The 24,804-nt window shown below is 44.3% G+C and overlaps 1 protein-coding gene across 15 annotated transcripts in view; it reads right to left on the bottom strand.

The window, feature by feature from the left end:
- KALRN (kalirin RhoGEF kinase) overlaps positions 1–24,804 on the bottom strand; it is a 671,401-nt gene that overhangs the window by 450,881 nt on the left and 195,716 nt on the right. For all 15 annotated transcript variants that reach the window (XM_043473179.1, XM_043473181.1, XM_043473183.1 and 12 more), the window contains exon 3: positions 19,233–19,347. In XM_043473179.1, coding sequence (XP_043329114.1) covers positions 19,233–19,347 — 115 coding nt within the window. The remainder of the gene's footprint in view (positions 1–19,232; positions 19,348–24,804) is intronic.

Below are 24,804 nucleotides of genomic sequence, written 5' to 3'. Positions count from 1 at the left end.
AGTAGCCCCAAGAAATCTCCCACTTCACACTTTCCTTAGAACTACACTGTACCCATGTCTCTAGGACATCATTTCAAGCTGAATTCTCCATTCAGAATTTGAGGATCAAAAAAGGTCCTTGGAGTTCTAAGAAGAAAACCATGCCCTGACCCATTTGAGTCTTAGTTCTCAAGCCATTCCCAGGCCATGGAGAGTCCGTGGCTATGGGATCCCGATTTTGTTTCGATCCTTTTGTCTATCACACTGATCTGTGTTAACCTATTTTCCACTCCTTGGTGCTACTCTAATAGCAGCTTTCTGCTGATTGCCCCAAACTACACCACACCACTTTCTTAAACAACCGGAAATCAGCAGGTGTTAAAGAAAAGTGTTAAAGACACATTAGCACCTGCTTTAAGCTTTCTAATTGGTATAATCAGAATTAGTAAAAAGAACGTTGGAAGAGGCAGTGCCTTACTGAGAAATGAGCCACTCAAGAGAATATCCTGTAGTGAGTAAGATATCAGTCACACAGACAGTTCTCAAACTCAACCTGCACACATGAAGGTTCCTGTTTGGCTGTGTGCAAAAAGAAGAGAAGCTCAGAGAGGTGGGAGGGCTCCCGTGCTTGTCCTATACCTCTTGGCAGACTCACAAGTGGCTGTCCACCATCAGCTGGCTTTCATAAGGCGATTCATCTACCATCAGATCCTTCTCAGGATCCATGTTAATCCATCCAGAGGGTTTTTTTTTTTTTTTCCTGTTTGTTTCTTTAAAAAAAATTTTTTTTTATTTATTGTTAGCTGGGTCTTCGTTGCTGTACAACATTTTTTTTTTCTCTAGTTGCTGTGAATAGGGGCTACTCTCTAGTTGGTGCATGGGCTTCTCATTGTGGTGGCTTCTCTCGTTGCAGAGCACAAGTTCTAGGATGTGCAAACTTCAGTAGTTGTGGCATGTGGGCTCAGGAGTTGTGGCTCCAGGCTTGAGCACAGGCTCAATAGCTGTGGTGCACAGGCTTAGCTGCTCCGCAGCATATGGGATCTTCCCGGATCAGGGATCAAACCTGTGTCTCCTACATTGGCAGGTAGATTCTTTATGTTTTGTTTCTGTATTTTGTTTTGATTTACTGGAAGACACTCTGTGTCCACTTTTCCAGGTTATGATTATTCCAAACAACTTGTGTCTTTTCTACCCAATTAGCAACATATCTTTTGCTTCTGCACCTCTGATCTGTGGTGCCCGGGCTACAGGGCAAAGCTCAGAGATGATCCTTTATCCTAAAACAAAGTCTCAACCCTTTCTCTGTAAAGTGGGGAGACTGACTAATTGGTCTAGGGTTTTGGCTCAGCAGTGTTTAAAAGTTCCCTGGAGATTTGAACATGTAGCCATGGTTAAGTGCCCCTACAATAAACGTTCTAGAGATTTGCTTGCCTGTTTCTGGGTCTAAGAGCTCCCGCTTGCCAGTTCCCCACCCTTGACTACCAGAAGCCAAGTCAATTCTTGCCCAACTCAGCATCCCAGGTAGACCTCGCAAAGGAGTCCAAATGAAGAAGGTTTATGTTTTCCACTGCTTTAAAGTTTGCTGCCTAATTCTACCCAAATGAAACTGTTTTGTTTTTAAAAAGAAGAAAATAAATAAAACATTTTGATTGCAGCTGAGCCAGGGGCAGAGATGTAGCAGATTCTCTTTTCTATCCATGGACAGAGTGTGGTGAAGACTCAGGCCCCAAGATTACTCCCACATCCCCAAGTATGGCCATAAAGCAACAGGTCAATGGCCTAAAAAACCCAACAAGACCTCTGTACCCAGAAACTGACATCCTCAATGCTGTCTTTAAAAACACTTTCTAAACATCAAAAACCAAAAAAGCTCAAAAAGAATAAGATTTTCCATCCTACAGATAGTCAAAGGAGCATGCCACAGACTGAAAGAAGTTCCCAAGAAGAGTTCCAGAAATGGCCCAGCTGACAGTAAGACCAAAGTAAAAGGATGCAGCCTTCCAAAGGAAGGTTACTGTGGGGGCCAGCCTGGTCAGCTGCATATAACCCTAGAATGTATTAACCTACCAGGTTATTACCTGACAGTCTCACAGCTTCTGAAATACAACTTCCATTCACCAAAGAAAGAGACCTGCTTTCTAAGCCAGACTGGTCTGGGGCAGGGCACTTGGAAGAAGCTACTCTCAGCTAGGAGAAAAGGAACTGGGATACTTGGGAGAAGCACCAGAACCATTGCTCCTAAAAGTTTGAGGCTGGCTGGCTAGAGAGAGCAGGTGGCAGAGGGGCAGGTTTCAAGGGGCTGGGATGGAAACTGACATTTCCATTTCCCAACCTCAGCCTCCTGTCCTATTTCCTATTCTCCTTCATAGAGTTGTTCACCCCCTCCCTTCTAGTGCATTCAGAATACGAAACAGAAATGAAATGGAAACCAAGGGAAAGAAAGAAAGAATGAAAGCCAAAAACAGCAACCTCTCCACAAAGCCCTCCCCCACCCCTCCCTAGACCATCCCCAAGGCCATACTCCTCTGGCCTTTACCATCTGTGCTTTGCCATAGTCAGGCCAGGTGAAAAATCAGGCATACTTTTTAACTTAAAAAAATATGCATCATTATAAACTGCTCACACATCTGTGAGTAGTAGGCCAAAGGCTGAATCCACATTCCAAAGACTGTAACCTGTCTAACCACGGTGTCTGAGTCACCCCAACTATCAGACACAGGGAGGTTTCCAAAGCCGGGAGACAGAGAAGAGAGTTGACCCAGGAGAGGCTGCAGCAGAGTGCCATGTGCACCCACAGAACAGGGACTCCTTGCTCACTGCAACCTCTGTTGCCATCACCACTCTTCCTCCTCCTCTCACTGCATCCCCACCTCTCTCACCCTCTCAACAGGATCCCCTCCTCTCCAGCTGGGCTCCAGTTTCCTAGCAGGGCAGGTGGAATCCTCATTAATAAACCACACACTTCCTCCAGGAAATAATCATTGGTCAAAACTGCCTGCATACGCCTTCTCTCCTCCCTAAGGAACAATCACTTTCTTGAAAGCCCACTGCCATTTGCCTGTACATACAGACAAATGCCCAAATAACCCACCAACACAGACCCCTCAACTGTCTCTACAGGCACTGTCGGGGCCAGGTCTGCTGGACTTTGCCGATGCAGGAGCTTCACTTGACGCAGAGCAGGTGGCCTCACCCAGCCTTCTACATTCTGACACCAGCCAGGGTCTCTGCAATTTCCATGGTGGAAAACCTTGGTAAAGCTCAGGCACAGGTGTAAACCTGAGAGCAGCAAGGGAGGGAGTGGAGACCCAAAGGAGAAAGTCAAGGGAATGGGACATGTCTGGAATTTAAACTAAACAGGAAGGGCTCCTGCATGCCTTTGCCCCCACCCACAGCTAGCTTAGAGACTCTGAGAGCTTGTGGGTAAGGGGTTAATTCCTCCACAGAAGACCCCAGGGAGGCCCTGACCCCAGTAACTATCAGAGGCAGTTCAAGGTTGTAACCACCAGCCCCAGCAACACCATGGCCAGTTGGGTGACCCTCAGCATCTCGCCACACTCTCTGGATAGCACTCCACCCTTTTAAAGTGAAGGGGTTGGCCTGGCTGACCTCTACAATCCCTTCCTGCCTCAAATTCCAGGATCCTAATCCATCTATTTCCTGTGAAATTCAGTTCAGATTATACATCCAATAAACTATCTCTGATGACATCCATTGAACTGCTATGCTTATTTAACAACTGCCTAGAAAATGTTTAGTTTGTTTTCTCCAGTGGGTCCTAGAATCTCTACCAGACTGCAAGCTTTTCCAAGGGCAAAAACTAGGTCCCCTCTCAGTCTGGAAGTTCAGCCTGAAAAAACCAGAGGATTATTTGACCATCATCTCTAAGTTGTTGTGTATGTAAACTAAACAATAACCATTTATACACAGATTTAAATCTGGGCTGCTTTGCAGGAGTCCCAGTGGAATACTTTATCCCCATTGGGGCTAGGTCAGGGGCAGGAATGGTTCTTGCCTTCCTCCAGGTCCAAAACAGGGAATTTCTCCCTTAGCAAGCAAGTTCTGAAGCCTGAGATTCCTGCAAAGGAAAACCACCTCCAGTCTAGAAATGAGAGGACAGTCTCTTCTGGGACAGGGAATTAGGGTGCAGAGTGTCACAGCACTAGGTTCAAACCTTGCCTGGAGTACCAGGCCAAGAGGAGTTTCCATGGAAAACCTGGCACACAAGTTGCTAGCACTGTAAACATGAAATTCCAGCTCAGGACTGCATGAAACAGTCTGAGATAAGAGGGAGAAAAATGTATCGGTTTTAGAGTTTTTTAATAGTTCTCAAAACCAAAACTGGTCCTTGTTTGACCTAGAACAAGGTGGGGGTGGGGGCAGAGGAGGGAGGCCCTGAGAGAAAGCGAAAGAGGGAGCAGGACCACCAGGGTGCACACTTGGATGATGTCAGTAAGTGACTTGGAAAAACATTTGTCCTAGTTAAGTCATGGTGACTTTGACAAAGTGCTCCTGTCTGGGTTCCGGAAGAAAAAGGGCTGGCTGTCACACTTGCTCGACACAGAAACAGGAATACTTCTTGTTGATGAGACAGCGTCCACTCCCGGCTCCCTAGCATGCTCCTCCACACTCTGTTCTCTGACAGAAGGCTCTGCAGCGGAGCCAGTCCACCCACCCGGCCTGGGCCCCTCTGTGGGTACAGCCCCTTACAGAGGAAAGAAGACATCCCAAAGGAGCCCTGGGTCTGACTTCAGTGACTTCATGTCTGGAAAAGAGAGGCTGGTATTGGCTCTGATGGGATGAGAGGGTGAGACACTGCCCTTTTCTCTTGGGGCTCTCCCAATCTAAGGGAATTCAGCCAACTTGCAAGGTGTTGCTCTGTAAACTTCCAGCCAAACAAGACCCACTGACCCTGCATTCAAGCTGTTTTCCATCTATCAGGGAGAAAGCTTTGTGAATAATCAGAACTCATGGAAGACAGGGGACCCATCACCACTACCTGATAGGTTTTCTAGTTTCAAAAGTCTTCTTCAAATTTTTTTCAGAGTATTTTGTTCTGCATAGGTGATGCCAGACTTTCAAGAGAGAAATTCTTTAAAAGTTGTTTTATCTAAAGCAATCAAAGAAGAGATAAGGTGGAGTAAAACAGGTAAGGGGGAAACCTCCTTCTTATAATAAAAGCTACAGTGACAAACTGGCATAGAAGTTTCCCACACTAGTAAGTATATACACCAGGATTATACTCTTAGCACCAAAAAGCCCTACATGGTGATGTTTTTCTTGTTCTCATTTCCCATGTTTGGAGAAAAAGATAGAATCTTTAAAGGAAGGTTTGAAAAGACAAATTAAGACTTCCATATTCAGTGTTTGTGGCTAATGCAAACAGTGAGAGAGACAGTAGAAATTTCAAGAGATAAGTATGCCTGGGGCACTGTGACTTCAAGTCTACCTAAGACTGAAGATAAACCAATAGGAGTGAGTTTCTTTTTTAAAAAGGATTTTATTTTATAAAAGGAATAATTGATATAGAGATTCTATATTATTTAAGTATTTTCACCCAAAATAGCATCATTATAAATTTCTCAGTTTCAACTGGCAATTATTACATATTCAAGCTAAAGATTTCTACAAACGTTATTTAATATTTCAATGTGAAAGTATAAGTTGCTCAGTCAGGTCCGACTCTTTGTGACCCCTTGGACTATACAGACCATGGAATTCTCCAGGCCAGAATATTGGAGTGGGGTAGCCTTTTCCTTCTCCAGGGGATCTTCTCACCCCAGGGACTGAACCCAGGTCTTCCGCATTGCAGGCGGATTCTTTACCAGCTGAGACACAAGGGAAGTCCAAGAATACTGGAGTGGGTAGCCTATCCCTTCTCTAGCAGATCTTCTCAAACCAGGAATTGAACCAGGGTCTCCTGCACTGTAGGCAGATTCTTTACCAACTGAGCTATCAGGGAATTTAATATTAAACTCATTCTGTAGTTCAGGAAAAATAATTATCACTTAGTGATTACTTAAGTTTAAATGTTTCAATAAAAATGTTAAAAGTAAAGCCTAGAAAATCTAAGGTCTAATGAGGAGGGAGCATAGTATTTGGAGCCCTTGACGAAATCCACCTGTATCTTTCCTGAAGAAGGAAATGGCAACCTACTCCAGTATTCTCACCTGGAAAATCCCATAGACAGAGAAGCCTTGCAGGCTGCAGTCTATGGGCTGGCAGGGAGTCGCATATGACTTAGCGACTAAACCATACAAACCATCTCTATCTTCCAGGCAGCTGAGCTAATGTACTCCACCAGGTGGTGGCAGCACACCTAAACTGCCAGAGTGTGTAAAGCAAAAGGGTTAGCAGTTCAACCCTGTATGACTCTGCAACACCACGGAATGTGGCTCACCAGGCTGCTCTGTCTGTGGAATTCTCCAGACAAGATTACTGGAATAGGTTGCCATTTTATACATATATAAGGCTTCCCTAATGGCTCAAATAGTAAAGAATCAACCTGCAATGCAAGAGATCCAGATTTGATCCCTGGGTCAGGAATATTCCCTGGAGAAAGAAATGACTACCTATTAAAATATTCTTGCCTAGAAAACCCCATGAACAGAGGAGGCTAACGGGCTACAGTCCAAGGGGTCACAAAGAGTCGGACACGACTGAGCAACTAACAGTTTCACTTTCATACGTATATAATAAAGGCAGTCTCAACAAAACTAAAGTGTCATAACATGAACTGTCAGCACCCAATATATGCCTCCCAAACAAGCATTCATTTCACACACTAGCAAAGTAATGCTCAAAATTCTCCAAGCTAGGCTTCAACGGTACGTGAACCTAGAACTTCCAGATGTACAAGCTGGATTCAGAAAAGGCAGAGGAACCAGAGACCAAATTGCCAACATCCGCTGGATCATAGAAAAAGCAAGAGAATTCAAAAAAAAAAAAAAAACATATACTTCTGTATTATTGACAGGCTAAACCTTTTGACTGTGTCTATCACAACAAACTGTGGAAAATTCTGAAAGAGATGGAAATACCAGACCACCTGACCTGTCTCCTGAAAATATGTACGCAAGTCAAGAAGCAACAGTTAGAACTGAACATGGAACAAAGGACTGGTTCCAAATCGGGAAAGGAATACATCAAGGCTGCATGTTGTCACCCTGCTTATTAACTTCTATGCATAGTACATCATGCAAAATGCTTGGCTGGATGAAGCACAACCTAGAGTCAAAATTGCTGGGAGAAATATCAATAAACTCAGATATGCAGATGATACCACCCTTATAGCAGAAAGCAGAGAGGAACTCAAAGCCTCTTGATGAAAGTGAAAGAGGAAAGGGAAAAACCTGGCTTAAAACTCAACATTCAAAAAACTAAGATCAGTCCCATCACTTCATGGCAAATAGATGGGGAAACAATGGAAACAGTGACAGACTTTATTTTCTTGGGCTCCAAAATCACTGCAGATGGTGATTGCAGCCATAAAATTAAAAGACGCTTGCTCCTTGGAAGAAAAGCTATGACCAACCTAGACAGCATATTAAAAAGCAGAGACATTACTTTGCCAATAAGGTCTGTCTAGTCAAACCTATGGTTCTTCCAGTTGTCATGTATGGATGTGGGAGCTGCACTATAAAGAAAGCTGAGCACCGAAGAATTGATGCTTTTGAACTGTGGTGTTGGAGAAGACTCTTGAGAGTCCCTTGGACTGCAATGAGATCAAACCAGTCAATCCTGAAGGAAATCAGTCCTGAATATTCATTGGAAGGACTGATGCTAAAGCTAAAATTCCAATACTCTGGCCACTTGATGTGAAGAACTGACTCATTAGAAAAAACTCAGATGCTGGAAAGATTGAAGGCAGGAGGAGAAGGGGACGACAGAGGATGAGATGGTTGGATGGGAACACTGACTCGATGGACATGAGTTTGAGCAAGCTCCAGGAGTTGGCGATGGACAGGGAAGCCTGGCATGCTGCAGTCCATGGGGTCACAAAGAGTTGGACATGACTGAGTGACTGAACAGAACTGAAACATACACAACCCCAAATACCAGTGAGGGGCGTCTGATAGCACCTACCCAGTGACAGGTGAAGAGAGAAACAGAAACATGTTGAAAATATTTACATAATGAGAGAGGGAATATGTATGCTTAGTTGCTCAGTCATGTCTGACTCTTTGTGACCCCATGGACTGTGGCCTGCCAGGCTACAGAAAGTTGGGTCCCAGAATCCATAGGATTCTCCAGGCAAGAATATTGGAGTAGGTTGCCATTCCCTTCTCCAGGGGATCTTACTGACTCAGGGATCAAATCTGGGGCTCCTGCAATGCATGCAGATTTTTTACCATCTGAGCCACCAGGAAAGCCCCAAAGGGGGAGGGAGAAACAACCCCAAATCTGGAACCCACAATGTGAAAAATACATCTTTCTCCCTCAATGCCAAGCTCTCTCTCTAGTATCCATATTTAGGAATCTCCCTCACTACATTCCAGACAAATGAATTTGAATGAAATTTAAATCATCCTGATTCCCCAGCATGAATTCCTGAAAAACTTGAATACACTGGAACTTATTTCACCTGCAACACAGAAGTTTACCTAATCTAAGTGAAACAGCAACATTAGCTTCCTAATCAGCCTGCTGTTGGTAAGCCATAGACCTCTGAATCCTAAGAAAGAGAGTAAATGAGCCCACCTAAGCTTTAGAGGCTCATTCAACATTGCTGCCCAGAAACAAACTCAGAGACCCAACTTTCTCAGTGGAAGGCAGATAAGGACCTCAGTTTAGATGAGAGCAGAGGAGATTAACTATCACTTTGTGCTAAGCCAGGAACTCATTGCACAACCAGCCAAGGAGATGAAATATACCCAGAGGCAAAACAAAAGATTCCCAAAAAAGATACCCAAGGGCAAAAGACAATTAAATCATCATACATTTCTTATCAGATTTGAACTTTAATGTATGATCCCCCTTTTAACATTCCTATTAGTTTAGGCAAGTTAAAGGAATCCTACCCTGGTCGACCCCGAAGAGCAGGCCCTTTGGCCAATTCTTTTATTCTTTCAAATTCAGGGATAGGTTTAAGTGCATAACCCTACATTAGGGTTCTTGATGATAGGGTTCTTAACAACGTTTTCACAGAGGGTTCTGGTCAGTGAGGAGTGTAAAAACTTAAATTTGGAGAAATAAAAAGGCTTGGAAGTCTATAGCAAGGCACATTGCAACTATAAATTGGGAAATTTGGAAAGAAATGTGGCAATATGGATCACTAGCCTTAAAAAAAAGTCCAAAATTGCCATGAATCTATCCCCAAGAAACCATTTAAACCATTTAAAATGTAGACAAAGGTTCATACACACAGAAGTTTACTGAAAGTCATTTATAGCAATGAAGTTTTTAGAAATGACTTGGATATCTAATGATAAGGTTAATTAGAATATGGTGAATCCAAAGATACACTATTATGTATAAAATGTTATGAAAATATTCTTAGGGTATAATAGTAAGTGGGATAAAACATAAAGCAAAATTAAATAAACAATATGATTCAGTTCTGCTTTACAAAATCTCCAGTGAAAAGAGATAGGAAAGAAAAATGTCAATATACTAATTGCTCCTATTTCTAGAGGGTAGACTTACAAGTGACTTAAATTTTTTTTCTATTTTCTGCATTTATTTTTATAATAAATAGTTTTCTAATTTTAAAAGAGACCAAGACTTTATCACACTATTATCACACTATTAGGTATATATATATTCATTCATTCAGTTTATCACAGTGATGATACTCCTAGATGATACTGATCTTATTACTACTACTACTATTCCTATTAGCTCTTATTATAACCTTAACCATTATTGTAACCTTGACTTTCTTTAAGGGGCTTCCCCTGATAGCTCAGTTGGTAAAGAATCTGCCTGCAACACAGGAGACCGTAGTTTGATTCCTGGGTTGTGAAGATCCACTGGAGAAGGGAAAGGCTACCCACTCAAGTATTCTGGCCTGGAGAATTCCATGGACTGTGTAGTCCATGGGGTCACAGAGACAAACACGACAGAGTGACTTTCATCGGACGGGCCCAATGTAAGGACTTCCCTGTAGCTCAAAAGGTAAAGAATCTGCCTGCAATGCAGAAAACCAGGGTTCGATCCAAGGGTTGGAAAGTTCCCCTGGAGAAGGGAATGGCAATCCACTCCAGTATTCTCACCTGGAGAATTCCATGGCCAGAGAAGCCTGGGTGGCTACAGTCAGTGGGATCGCAAAGAGTCAGACATGACTGAGCGATTAACACACACAAACTTGACCTTGATAAAGCTGTGCTAGACACAGTGAAGGACAAATAACAAAACAAGGTCCCCACTGCCAAGCAAGAAAAGGGAAAGAAATCGGCCACCGGCCCCTGCTGTGTGCCAAGACCTTGGCTAGGTACCTTACATGTGTTCTCACGTGATCCCCACTACCTTTATGTCTGGTGATATCTCTGTGCCTATTTTATAGGCGAGGGAATTTGTCAGCTACATGTACATTTCTCCTCCCTGAGGGGAAGGTTCAGGGGTTCATTCTTCCTGGGCTGGAACACTCTGCATAATTTCCAGGATCAGTATTTGTCCTTGAGGCCACTCCTTCCTCCTCTACTAGTCCACAGTTGCGCTCCCAAGTCAGTGGCAATGTTCAAAGTCCCTTCCACGGGTCACATTGACGATGCTCATGAAGAAAAACAACACTCCCCTCTCCATCAGGGATCCTTCTGTCCAGTGCTGGGTCCTTGATTCATCACCCAAAGGCATTTACTGGAAGCATTTCTGGAATAATGAGAGCTGCTTCTCATAGTTACTTTATGACCACATGGTTTCAGCCTCTGATTGTCCAGGTTATTGTTCTCCAGGGACTCACAAATGCTTGTCTCTGCATTTGAAGCATCACAGCAGGCTCTTCAGGGTTTCCACAAGCGCCACCCTGCTCACGCCCCTGCCGGGCCCTCTGCCTCAGAACTACACCAGCACAGACACACACCGGCCAAGTCCGGCAGTGGCGTGGTCAAGAAAGTGAACTAACTTCAAAATGCCTATCAGCTGACTGCTAAGTAATGCCAGAATCATGCTTCTGACATCAGAGCAATGCAAGACCACTCCAGGCAGGTGACTGAGTGAAAGAAACATCTCAGACTCACAGAAACAGAACAGGATGAGCACCCTAGAATACAACAAAGACCACCCCCACCTTTCCAGTTTATATTTTCAGGGTCCCTACTACAGACTTCTACTCATCTCTTTATATAGTTTCCAAGGTCTTCAGTGCTTTAATTTTTTTCACAGCATCCCTTAGCATAATTCACACTGAAAAACAGTTGACTGTCATCCACAGATGAGCATAAATGAATAGAACTGTGTGTCTAAAACTGAGCACAAAGACGTGGGAGAGGAAGTTTGAGGCAGCAGCCCGCACCTCCATTACCCTGCACATCCAGTCATCACTGGTGTCTTGGCCAGCAGAAACCTGGACTTCAGACAACCACCACCTGCATTTCCCACCTGCAACAACCTTCATACTTAGAATCTAAAGAGTATCTTGGACGACATGGGTTTGATGGGATACCACTGCCCACCATAATTACAATCATCTGCCCTTCTTCTCCTTACTACTCTCTCATACTGTCCTGCTCCTTCAATCCTTAGTCTATCCTTCAGGATTGACCTCCTTTCTCTCTTCACATCTGTCCCCTGCTCTCTATCATCGCTGCCTCCTTCACTCTGGCCTCCTCATTTAATCAGTGGATAAAAGCTCAGGTTCTGGTGCTCCAAATCACACAGGCCATGCATAGACAGGAAAGTTATCTAATCTCTCTGAGCCTCAGTTTCCTCATATGTAAAATGGGAACAAATAATATCCATCTCAAAATTCTGTGAAAAATAAGTTAATGTATACAGAATACTTACAATAGTGCAATAATGTAGCTTTGAAGATGATAATATAGGCTAGCATTTATTTATTACTTACTAGATCAGTTCTAGAGGTTGGATGCATTAAGTGCTTTTTTTCAACTCCAAATTATATTTTACAATTTATCCATGTTGTCACAATCACAGTAGCTCAGAGAAGCTGTTGTTTAGTTGTTGCTGAGTCATGTCCACCTCTTTGCAACTCCATGGACTATAGCCCACCAGGCGCCAATGTTCATGGAATTTCCCAGGCAAGAATACTGGAGTAGGTTGCCATTTCCTTGTCCAGAGGATCTTCCCGACCCAGGGACTGAACCCATGTCTCCTGCCCTGCAGGCGGATTATAGTGACTATAGTTATAGAGTTGGGATTCCAAAGAAAACAAACTTTTATTGTTGTTGTTTAGTCACGAGGTCATCAGAAAAGTTAGTCACAAAAAACTAGGTATGGTATAATATCATTTTATAAAGCTCAAAACCATGCAAAACTAAATAATATATTGTTTACACAAACATGTGGTAAACTATACCAAAAAAGAAAGACAAGGATAAACACAAAACTCAGGATAATAGTGATTTCTGGAGGAAGTAGGTGGGATTAGGGTAGGGAAAGGCCACAGAGAGCTTCAAGAGCAGAGGAGATGTTCCGATTCTGAAGGTGGGGGTGGGCTCTCAGGTGTTCAATTTATTGTCATGCTCCATAGCTTACACATACATCTATTCCTTCACATGTAGCAAATACTGCCATATATGTATATATATTTATGCTTATAGGGCTTCCCTCACAGATCAGTCAGTGAAGAATCTGCCTGCAATGCAGGAGACCCAGATTTGATCCCTGGGTTGGGAGGATCCCCTGGAAAAGGAAATGGCAACCCACTCCAATGTTCTTGCCTGGAGAATTCCCATGGACGGAGAAGCCTGGTGGGCCACAGTCCATGGGGTTGCAAGAGTCGGACACGACTGAGCGACTAAACCACCACCACCACCACCACTATTATTAGGTTCCTTTAGGAGACAGACTATTAAGTTCTGAGTGCCCAAGTGCTACAGAGAGATTGCCAGATAATTTCTCCACAACACCCTTGTGAGATGGACATTCTTTTCCCAAATTAAAAATCAAAATATTGGACTCAGAAATATTGAGTCATATGCCCAAGGTCTCACCCTGTGTTAAATATCTTCCTTTTGCCCCTGTGAGTCCATCCTTCATCTTCTCCTCTCTACCCTGATGCCCTGGGAGGCTGACATGCAATGCCTCAATGAGGCCCCTGTCACTTGGCTTTGGTTGCATTCAGTAACTGACAAACAATGACAGGGGGCCAGAAAATGGGAAGGCTGAAGCAAGAGTATTGACGTCTTTTATCCCCCATCATGGAATCACTGTGAGCTGCTGGCAGCTTCCTACTGAAGGCCACAGTTCCTGTCAAGTGGCCTCTCCTCCAGCTCTCTCTGGGTTCCATACACCTCTCCTCACCTTGCCCCTTCAGGCCTAGAAGTCATAATGTCTTGCCTACCTGATGTTGCCAGCTCTGGGATAATTTGAAAATTCAAATCTTGCTGCTTTCCCTGTGGCCCACCTGCAGCACTGTAAAATGTGTCTTTGTTAAACTCTTCTCAGATAACCTGGGTGGAGTGGTCATATGCTTCCTGACTCAGAAGTAGTAGAGCTGGGATCTGAACCCCAGTGCCTTCCATTGATCTGAAGATGCCTCTCTTCCCTTTGCTGTGAAGGTCTGTATGGCTCCAAGGAAGGTGATTACTGGCAATGGTTGTTACTATTGTGATGCTGTTCCTTAGCAGCAGAGTAGAACACCATTTGCCCTTCAGTGCTTGGACTGTGTACACCTCACGAAAGGAACACTTAACTGATATTGTTAAAAAATTTGTATAGAACGTGGTAAGTATAATAGGAATTGTGAAGATTTATACATAAGCAATAAAAGAAATTTAAAAGGAATCTGGAAAAGGATAAGCTTTAGGCAAATGTCTTCATTGGCTCTATTTTCTGAACTTTACATCACTACTCTTTGCAGTCTTCTTTAATTGATGGGGCTTCCCTGGTAGCTCAGCTGGTAAAGAATCTGCCTGCAATGCTGGAGACCCTAGTTCGATTCCTGGGTTGGAAAGATCTGCTGGAAAAGGAATAGGCTACCCACTCTAGTATTTGTGTGCTTACCTGGTGGCTTAGCTGGTAAAGAATCTGCCTGGAATGCAGGAGACCTGGGTTCAACCCCTGGGTTGGGAGAAGGGAATAGCTATCCACTCCCATATTCTGGCCTGGAGAATTCCATGGACTGTGTAGTCCATGTGGTTGCAAAGAGTCAGACACAACTGAACAACTTTCATTTTCACTTTCACTTTCAGAGCAAAGGGCAAGATACCACCGACACATCTCAACAGGCCCTTACAACAGACACATTCAGTGATGACAGATTCCATAACTTGAGTTCTCTCGTGCTGAATACAGTGGGAGTAAATCCTTGCAGCTTTCACCTCTTCATCTTTTAACTTCCTGGCCCTCTCTATTTATTTCTATTTTCTGGTGACACTGCACAAAGACAGTGCTGGCTATAAGCCCATTTTATCTGTTGCTGAAATTGTAGAACAAGAACAAATTATCAAGCTGAATATTGGCATGTTGGTTTGATTGACATTACAGAATATCCAATCTTTATTTCTTGTCATTTTTCCTCACTAGTATGATACCTGCATTCCCTGCTAGAACACTCAGCATCTCACCACCATTGCTAATAAGTGGCAGATACATCAAGGTGCTAACAATCAGTGCCCAGAGGAGCCACAGAAAGCTGATCGAGACAAAGCAGGATAACAATGAAGAAGAGGAAGAATACAATGCAATAAAAATAACCTGGGATTTCTTTACTAGATACTTAGAAATTTCTATTCCAAGCATATGGTCAACTCCCAATAATCACAGTGGGTAGACTATCCATACAACGAGTAATGCTTGGGCAACTGCTTACTCTCAGCCTAGATTTTGTCTCTCATTTCTAGGGACACTCATCCACTTCTTATTTCTGAGTATTTCTTTTCCACTCCTTTCATGTATGAGTAATTACAAGCAGATATTAGGGCAGAAGGACAAAAAAGTTAGATAAGTATAGGATGGATGAGAGAAAAGATAATACAAGTTTACCAAGATCCCCGACTGTGCCCTGGCTTATGGTAGGCACTCAATCAATATTTGTTGAATTAAGTGAATGAAGTTATCAGAAAGTTGAATTAGGAGACTTTTAAGGCTTTTCTCCCTACCCTAATTTCATGATTTCTCAAAATAAGATAACAGAAAAATCTTGGAGAAGCCCCAGAAGATAGATGTTCAAACTCATCAGAAGCAGAAAGGGAAGTTGGAAAGGACTCATCTCAGGCTGAGATGGATTCCAAGAGTAACTGCTGCTGTCAGAGTCACACTCTGGGATCATGTTTAGCCCCATCCAGAATGCAAGGGGACTGGAAAAGAGTTCTCTTAGAATTTAAGATATACACAAGATGTGAAGTGAAATTCTAGGCCTTAAATAATTTAGGGGATTTGAGAAAGAGTGTGTTTGTGGGGTGGTAATACTGCTTTGAGGTTATAGATGTCTATGATGTGTTTTCCCCCAATATCATAGAAACACAGAATTCAGGGCAGGAAAGTTTCTTAGAAATGATCTAATCCAGCCTCCAACCCACCGTAGGAGTCTTGGACAGGAAGCTCACTTTCTCCAGAGGCAGCAGCAGTAGTGCTGGACAGCTCCCACCTGGGCAGATTGTTTCTCTTCAGAGTCCTGATCTCTCTACCCGCCACTGATGCAACAGAGACCATGCCTGTTCCCGCCTCTTAGGGGCAGTGCAGCTCTCCTGACACCTGAAGTCAGGAATCACTTTTCTTCCATTTTCATCCCCACCAGAAAACATCCTCCAACTGCAGACATAGTTTGTGGATGCCTTAGTATGTTGCTCTCCTGACATTCTAACTGGTCCACATAGCTCCTAAAAAGGAGTTGGCAGGGTTCAGTGTAGCAGACTGAGTGCAGTGGTCCAGACATAACATGGCCTTCACACATTATAGCGGGACTTTTTCTTCCCATTCATTTCATACAACCATCCTTCTTCCCAGACTCTCTTGGGTTTTTGTTCCCTTTAGCTAGCAGAAACCTTTTCCTTTTTAATTGCTTACAATCTGTTCTGTTCCATCTTTGCTTAACAGGTCAGAAATAAGTTCTTTTAATTGTTCACTTTCTATTTAGAGTATGCAGTAGCTGCATGGATATGATAAACCTACCAGAGAGAAAATCACACCCTTCATATTTATAAAGGGTACACTGTAATAACTCATAAATTATCACACCCATCTGTTTAATCACCTATTCTATAATATAACAGTGCCCAAAATGGCCATCAAGCTGATTGGCTCCTTGATTCTGGGATCCTCTTTCATCACTTACTGGTCCTGTTCACTTGTCTTCTCTTGCTTTATCCCTATGCTACCAGCACAATTATATACTGTGCTGTCCTTTATGGTCACTGGTTTGGCCCTCGGTAGGGAAATACTTAGGTTTTTCCTAACTTTCTCAAAATGTCTGTTCCTGCTCACCATGAATCCTAAATCGGCCTGGCTTATAGAGGCTCTAAATATTTGTAAAATAAATAAATGATAAATGCTTGAATAAATGAGTGTCGCCCATGGGAGATTAATCCAGTCTGAAGAGCACATTCCACCTGACAGAAGCAGCTTTATAGCCTACTTGGCCATGACCCAGAATAGTCTACTTCTTCTAATCAGTGTCACCTGCCTAAATCTAGCTGTTCATTTTTACAGATTTCTTTCTTTCCAAAGCCAGGGCTAAGCAGAAGAATGGCAAACACTATCTGATGTGATAAGTGCTTCGGTTTCCTCCCCAGACCTCATTGTCATTGGAATAACCCTGTTCAAGGTTTTGTTTCCAACAGTTATCATGTGTGAACTTGTGACCAACAGAACTAGGAAGTGATGGGTGGGCATGACTAGTTGGTAAGCTCTTCAGCCTACCAGGTACACACACTCCTGGTGAACATAGGCCCCTTGGGAGGGAGGCAGCAGGTATCCCTGAACAATTCTTCCCACTGAAAGGAGCAACAGCATTTTTGCCTCCCACCTGCCAGAACCTGTGAACCTTTTCTGTTCTCAGGAGCCTAGGATGCAATGCTTAGGACTACCCTCAGGGAAGCAAAGAGCCTGCATCTACTATGCTCTTTCATTGATAATCTATTGTTTATATTTTTTCATGACCTTCCTTCCAGCTCTTCTTGAGTTTTGTTCCCCTTTACCCAGTAGAAATCTTTTCCTTTTTATTTGCTTCCAATCCTTTTTGTCCCAGCTTTGCTTAACAGTCAGAATTAAGAAAATGTTCTTCCAATTCTTTCACTTACTATGCTAAAGAAAAGAAGAATGTGCATTAGCTTCAGGGATGTGATAAACCTATCAGAAAGAAAAACGTACCCTTCAGGATCCAAAATTTCTTCTGACTCTGAAAGAACTAAGAGTCTGTCATGGGTCCCCATGAAAACTCTTCCTGTAAATTGCTTTAGGAAATGCCTGGTTTTATGCCTGTTAGTAGTATACTTGGGAAAGATGCTTTTAAAACTGCTTAGCCCCTCAATGGCTAAATTGCTAAATTACCTACATCAATCATGGGTTATTTAATCCATCTCCTTGCCTCCAAGACAGATGGGAATATTTCTTCTGTATAAAGACCTCCTAAGGGGAAAAAAAACCCCTTCTGTTCTATTCTTTATCCACCTCTCTTGTACTCATAGTTTAGAAGCTCTTCTTTGGATATAACCTAAGTCCATTTCATTGGAGCTTAAGACTGCTTACCTTTTTTCTGGTTCTCTGTGGATATCATAGAGAAAAAAAAAAAAAGCCACCATTCTATATCTATTTGTTCACAGCCTTCTGCTCAGAGCTCTTCATTCTGTTCAACATCCTTCCAAGCATTTGATGACTGCCCTGAAATCCCCTTTACCACCTGCCCACCACCATCCACCAATCCTTGTACATGTGTTTCCCCCATAGCTCTTTCAAATGCAGTGATTGCCTCAGTTGACATCTGTTTCAAGAACTTAATCAGCACATTCAACAATTATCCAAGGTCTCCCTGCAAAGGCAGAGCTCCTCTGTACAATTTACTGATTCCTCTATAAAATGCAGAGAGACAAGATGAAGGTTCTAAAAGCCCCAGGCAGCACTTCTTATTTGCCACAACAAACACTTGACAGACTCCAACCCCACTAAGTTAGAGAACAGAGTTCTCACTGACCGTGAACAAGGATGGGGAGAGCACTAGGGTAGGAGTCAGGAGTGCTCTGAACCAGGCTCTGCCACTGACCACCACCACCCCGTAAGCAACTCCAATCCCATACAGATGCTGCTTCCTAAGTAAAACACAATGTATTTGCTTGGATTACTTCTCAGGGCTCTTCTGGCTCTCACATTCCATATTTCTCTAACCATGCAAAGAACTCCACCTTCTTAAAAGATAAATTCCATGTCCCTAGCATGTCTCCCTTGCCACCCTCTGAGTGCAGCACCACCTAGAAACACTCAGAAACCAGTGTTTCTCAATCATTTTTTAAAATCATCATCGTGCCACAAAGGAGGCTTTTTATACTTTTTTCCTTAATCACCCCCCCAATGAGATTTTAATACCATGAATATATTGTATATATGTTTATGCACTATATATTTAGCTGTGCTTAATACATGAAAGTTTTTGTGTGTGTGTGCCATACACAAGAACCAATTCGCATCCCCCTTGGAGGCAATATTGCCCCCATTGAAAATGCATGACCTAGATTGAGCTGAAGGCTGCCTCTTGAATGATACAAGTGGAGCTATTTGCCCTAAACTCTAAAAGCCACAAACATATTCAAAAGCCAGAGGTTTTAGAAAACATCCATTACACAAGCCAGAGTGGAATCGGCCAGAATTTCCATTTCCCCAAGGCAAAGAATGGCTTCCCGTCCCTGTTCCCCAGGCCACACTGTCACCTGTTCCAGGGCCTGTCCTGGTCCTCTAAGCCTGGGACCTTCACCTCTGCCCCTGGTTCCCAGCATCCAGCTTACATTTTGTTCATATGAATCCCAGCAGTAACAATGGGAATGATGGGAATGAGGTGAACAATAGGTATTGACGTAACAGAACTAATTAGAATCCATTCCAAGGGCAGAAACAGCCAGGCCCCTGGCAGGGATGGAGGCTCACTCCAGCTCACTTGCATCAGGCCAGCTTCCCCCTCTCTCCCGGCAGGACATTCACCTTACCTTGGCACGCTGGCCAGATAGGTCACCAGTTTCCGCAGGTCTTCCTGTCTTATTCTGTCATGATTGCTCCGAGCAGGGAAGGTCAGGATGGGTCCACCTCGTTTATCACGGCCCCCTGCAGAGAAGAAGGGAAGGGTGTTTAAGAAAAACTAGCTGGAAACTGTGCCACAGAGGAAAAAGAATTCGCCTGAGTGCTAGATAAAACAGGCAGAAAGATGGTGCCCAGAGAAATCTGGTCACTGCCTTGGGCAAGGGCATGGAGTTTAGACTCATGACTTTGGGCAAGTCTTTTGACATCTCTGTTGCCTCATCTGCAAAATGCAGATGAAAATAATGACTACATTACAGGGCTGCTGTAAGACTTGATAAGATGGCACATGGCGAAGCACTTTGAAACTCTACAAATAGGAGATGATAATGAAGGAGGAGATGATAATGATAATGTTTTCTCTTACTGAGAAAACAAGCCAATGAAAGTGCTATGGTCTTTGGAAATTCAACCTCCAGTTTACTTCTCTTTGCAGACCTCTATGAGCAGAGTGCTCAGGGTTAACTGAATACCATGGTGAGAAGCCCTTAAAGCATCCAGCTGGGACATCATTTCTAGGAGGTTTTTAGATTCATAGAAAAGACCTAAGTGTGGTCTACACAGCCAAGGATCCACCCCTGCCTGCCTGCCTGCCTAAGTGCCACCTGTCACTCCTGCTGGAGGAGCCCATGAATCTTCATTGGAAATAGGATGCTCAAGGTCTTAATCACTGCAAATGCATATGTACACACTATGATTACAAATGTCTTCTAAACATCTGGTTTTAAAAAAAAAAGCGGAGAGGAGTAACCACGATGATGATCATTGTTTGCTATTAGGATGCTGGGGTTTTACATGGTTGCTTTTTCTTTCCTCTATTTTCCAAACTTTCTACTCATGATTTATTCTGTGATTAAAAATTTATTTATTAGTGGATGCTATGATTAGGAAGCAGGACCAAGTTTCTCAAGAAGGTTAAATAAGGACAAAGCTAAGGTGTAGTAACTGTGTCCTTACAGGCACTGGCTATTTCACAAAGAAAACTCTGTCATGATCTCAGGCTGCCACCTGACACCCCCAGAGCAGGTCCACAACGGGATCTAGTGCAAGAGGGAGGAAGGGCTGGCAAGGCCACCACCAGTACTGGAAAACAAGCTTAAAGGTCAGCGCCTTGAAGAAGGGTACTTTCCAAGCCTCCCAGGACCCCACTCAAGTATGAGTTCATGAATAATATTTCCCTCTGATTGTGGGGTCCAGAAATCACAAGACAGAGGGAGTCTCAGCAAACAAAGTCCAACTCATTGCAGGATACTCCTCAGGAAGAAATAAGAAGGTTGCAAGGAGAAGGTCAAACAAGATCATGGCCACTGAGGGATTTGGCCCTGAAGAAAAAAATACTTCACCACCACCATCCCCTCCCTGCAGCCCCCACCCAGCCATATTTGTGTACACATACCACAGAGTTGGATCCTGACCCCCAACTCCAAACCTTAAAAACCACAAGCTCTGGGCTCTGTATATGGATGACCAATCTCATCTCATCTCATCTACCTTGGAAATGATCTCCCTCTCCCAACTGCCTTTACAGGGGGAAAAGGAAGTAACGGGATCAAGTGGAAAGTTTCCTCAAAGCTAGGAGGTTCTCCCTCACTATCAACCTTCCCCCCCAGTGTTGACCTCACCTGAAAGATTTTCACTCTTGGGTGGTTTTAACTGCAGCTATTGCCTTTCTCACTGTCCTTCTGTGGATGGTTTAAGAGTAGAGCTAAGGGAACATGGGGAGCCAAGGTTGGTGTGATGGCAAAGACTACCTAAGAGGCTTGGAAGGATGTGGGCATTGTCCCTCCTGAGCAGAAGCCAGATCTTTCCTGGGAGACAACAGTTTCATAATCTTGGCTGCAGAAGGTTCCAGATGGTGGTGAGTGGTGGCGGGGGACGGGGGGTGGGGAGGGTGGGGGAGACGACCCAGGGGAGTGGAATCCCTTCCCTCCAGGAAAAATGAATGGATATGGAGACCAGAGGGGGCAGCAGGACCAAGCCAGGTATTTTTCAGAAGGAAGATGAACTTGCAAGATTGTAGGAAGAAAAGGAGGAACAGGCATAAAGGAAGAGAATCTGTGCTGCAAAGAATGGAGACAAGGGATGGATCAAGGCTTCAGGACAGATACAAGAGGGAGGCCCTGCCCTTTTGTCTGTGGTAGCCTCAAAGATGAGGGAAAAAACAGACATAAGTTAGAAAGACAAAGAGTTCAGCCTGCCACTTTCTCCAGGTAAAATAGTGTTGAAGGTCAGAGTAGGCTTGAGGTACTGGGAAAAAGGAGGATGGACCATCTTTGGAGAGTGTTCCTAGAGAATGGACAGCAGAACTGGGTATGATGTAGGTTTAAGGGTAGGTGGCAGGGTACCTGGCTTGAATGAGAGCTCTGTTGAAGCTCATGGTGTCCATGCTAGGCTGTAACCTGAGCAAAGGCAGAACAGAGCTAATGCATAGATTAAGTGGGGACAACTTGGGGAGGAAGAAAAAGGGCCTGCTTCTCTGTGAGTTCTCAAAGAAAAGGGAACAGCATATGTTTTATTTACCTGATATCCAAACCTCCCCAACTGATGGGGAACACCAGAAGTGGTCATGGGTAAGAAGCTAAGGCTACAGACAGACATATCAAGGTCAAGGTCTTGAATGTGCACAGCTACAGTAAGGAGGTGGAAGACTTCAGAGCCAAGGAGACTGAGGAGCCTTGCTCTCTCTCCAGCACATGAAGCTGTAGGATTTGACTAATAATTAACATGAGTGCTGAGGTTCCAGAGGGCACTAAGTAGAGACAAAGAATGAGAACCCTTTGCTAAAGTCAAGGTGCATTATGGAGTGGGCTCCAGACAGTGGTGACAAAAAGAGCAAAGTTTTGAAAAGATGATAGAGATGGTGGCAGGATCTTCAGCAGCACCATCCCCTTACTTATCCAACACCTGCTGTTTGCCAGTTAATTGAGGCTTTGGTGCTGGGAATAGAGGATGGGAATATAGAGGATAAATAGGGAGGGAGTGGTTTGATGTGCTAGAAAAGGCACTGGTCTCCTTCCACAAAAGCAGGGCAGGACAGGGCTAGGTAGGAGGCAAGTTCAAAGGCAAGGAAAGTTAAGGCTTTGCTGATTGAGGTGGAGGAAGATGGCACTCATATTTTTCAGGGGGAACCAGTCTGCAGTGGGGACAAGTAGATTAGGGTAATTTTGGAGGAGGACAAGAAAAACACCTCTAGGGAATCATACCAAAAGTTTGGCCCATACAACTATAGTTCTGCAAGATGCTGATGGATACACAGGGTATTTTTAAGAGAATGTGTTATTTGTATTTTGGGAAATGCTTTCATGTTTTGAATGGACAGTCTCCAAGAAGGTGACTACAACAGGCAGCATTACCCAAGTTTACTTGAGAGTAAGTCCTTTTTTTCTTTTTTGAGGATCATTTCATGTACCTGTTGTTCTATAGAACATGCTTTGCAACATGGGTCCAGAGTATAAATGGTGGTGCCACAGCAGTGGGGAGTTCCTCTGAGAACAATGGGCACGATGGTGATGGTTGATAAGGTGGCAAAGAGGGACATCACGAGGAGCCAGATGAGGGCGTGAGCACACACAGAGAACAGGGTGAAAGGGGTCTGGAGAGAGGGGAGGCTGGAGAGAAGGGACAATGGGTGCTGAAAGTGGGAGGCAGAAGCACATGAAGGAAGCTGGAGAGAGAGCAGAGGGAGAGCCCACGGCTGAGAACACAGAGCAGGATGCGGCGGGGCTGGAATGACGCAGGCTGCCCGAGCACAGTCGCAGATTCTGTTGCACACACGTGCACTCGCCCACACACTGGTGGGCCCTGGATTATTCCAAATGCACGTTCCCATGGTAGCACAGCTTCCCCTCGCCTTGGCCACACCAGGGCACCAGCAGGGGAGGGGGCTTAACCAGCACTTGGTTTCTCTGCTTAGCACTTCCTGCAGGGCTTCTGCTCAGAGAGATATGGATCTGCTACACTGCATTACTTAATTCAGGGTTTCTTTATTTTTATTTTTGTGTTTGGTCTTCTAAAAGCTTAGGGTACAAGCGCCTTTTTTGGTTTGTTTTTTGTTTGGGTTTTTTTTATAGCTGCAGCCAGTCATCTCCCTGGCACCCTCAGTGCCAGTGTCCTTACCAGGCACAGAAGGATAACACTCCCTAAGCCCCAAAGTTCCTGGCACCACTTGCAAATGAATAAGACTTACCCCACATAGAGAACAGACTTGTGGTTGCCAGGGGAAAGGGTGCCCCACATGGACACATGGGCATGAATTGCCCACTGGCCCCCTTGGTCCTGCTCTGCGAAGCAGCTACCTGCCTCTCACTTGACTGACCATCTTTCTGGCACATTGCTGCTCTGTACACCCTGAGGACACCTCCTGACACTTGGAAAGCTCTTTTCTAGGGCTGGCTGGGCCCTGCTCCAGGGCTCTAATGGAATTCATATGCGAAAAAATAAGCCACAAACAATCAAGCAAGGGTCCCAGTGTCAGACTGTAACATGTCTGCATTCATATGCCCTGAACTGCTGTGCAACAGGATGGTGCTCAGAGGGTACGCATTAAAGCCAGGATGGTCTCCAAGAGGAGGCAAAGTGGGAACTGACTTGGGAAGCAGAGCAACAGCTCAAAGGTACGGGGAAGGCACTGCAGTTAGAGGGAGCATCAGGCATAAGAGAATGGAAGAATGAGCAGGACACCTGGGGAGAGGTAGGACACCTGGTTAAACAGGCTCAAGGCATCAAAGAAGAGGAAGAGAAATGCTCTGGCTCCCTAGAGATTGTGGGCCATGTCCTGGGAGCCCAGATGATGGACAGCAGTAGAGGTCAGAGCCCTGGTGCTGCCCAGCAGCCCTAAGACTTCTACACAAGGTCTTCCCAAAATGCTCAATGAGCACTCAGATCCAAGTCCATGAATGCTTCAGAGGCGGTCTTCTGTCTCCACCTATACTGAACTCACTGCCACGTGATCGAGTCAAGGATCCAGCCTGAGCTTCAGCTTCTTCAGTGACAGGGGCTCATTACCTAATAAGATATACCAGTGCCTAACGCTAATGGAGAAAGGCAGCTTCCCAGCCACTCTCTCTAACAGCAAAAACAGTAGCAAGACACTATACTATTATTACCACTATATTGCTGTGCTTAATCGCTCAGTCGTGTCTGACTCTTTGCGACCCCACAGACTATAACCTGCAGTAGCCTGCCGGGTCCCTCTGCCCATGGGAATTACCCAGGTAAGAATACTGGAGTGGGTTGCCATGCCCTTCTCCAGGGGATCTTCCCAACCTAGTGATCAAACCCAGGTCTCCCACATTGCAGGCGGATTCTTTACCGTCGAAGCCACCAGGATACCACTACTACTGCTACTAGTACTACTAATAATATAGAATGCACTTAGTACTTACAAAGGCTTGACTACTCCCATCACATACTCTGCCTTCACTTCCCATCTCTACACTCTTGAGTTATCAGTCTCCCCTCTGGTCAGGTGGGAGATACCTTCTC

The sequence above is a fragment of the Cervus canadensis genome, chromosome 7 (assembly GCF_019320065.1).
Source record: "Cervus canadensis isolate Bull #8, Minnesota chromosome 7, ASM1932006v1, whole genome shotgun sequence".
Lineage (NCBI taxonomy): Eukaryota > Metazoa > Chordata > Mammalia > Artiodactyla > Cervidae > Cervus > Cervus canadensis.
Note: the sequence above shows the minus strand (reverse complement) of the source record. Positions and strands in the feature narration are given on the sequence as shown.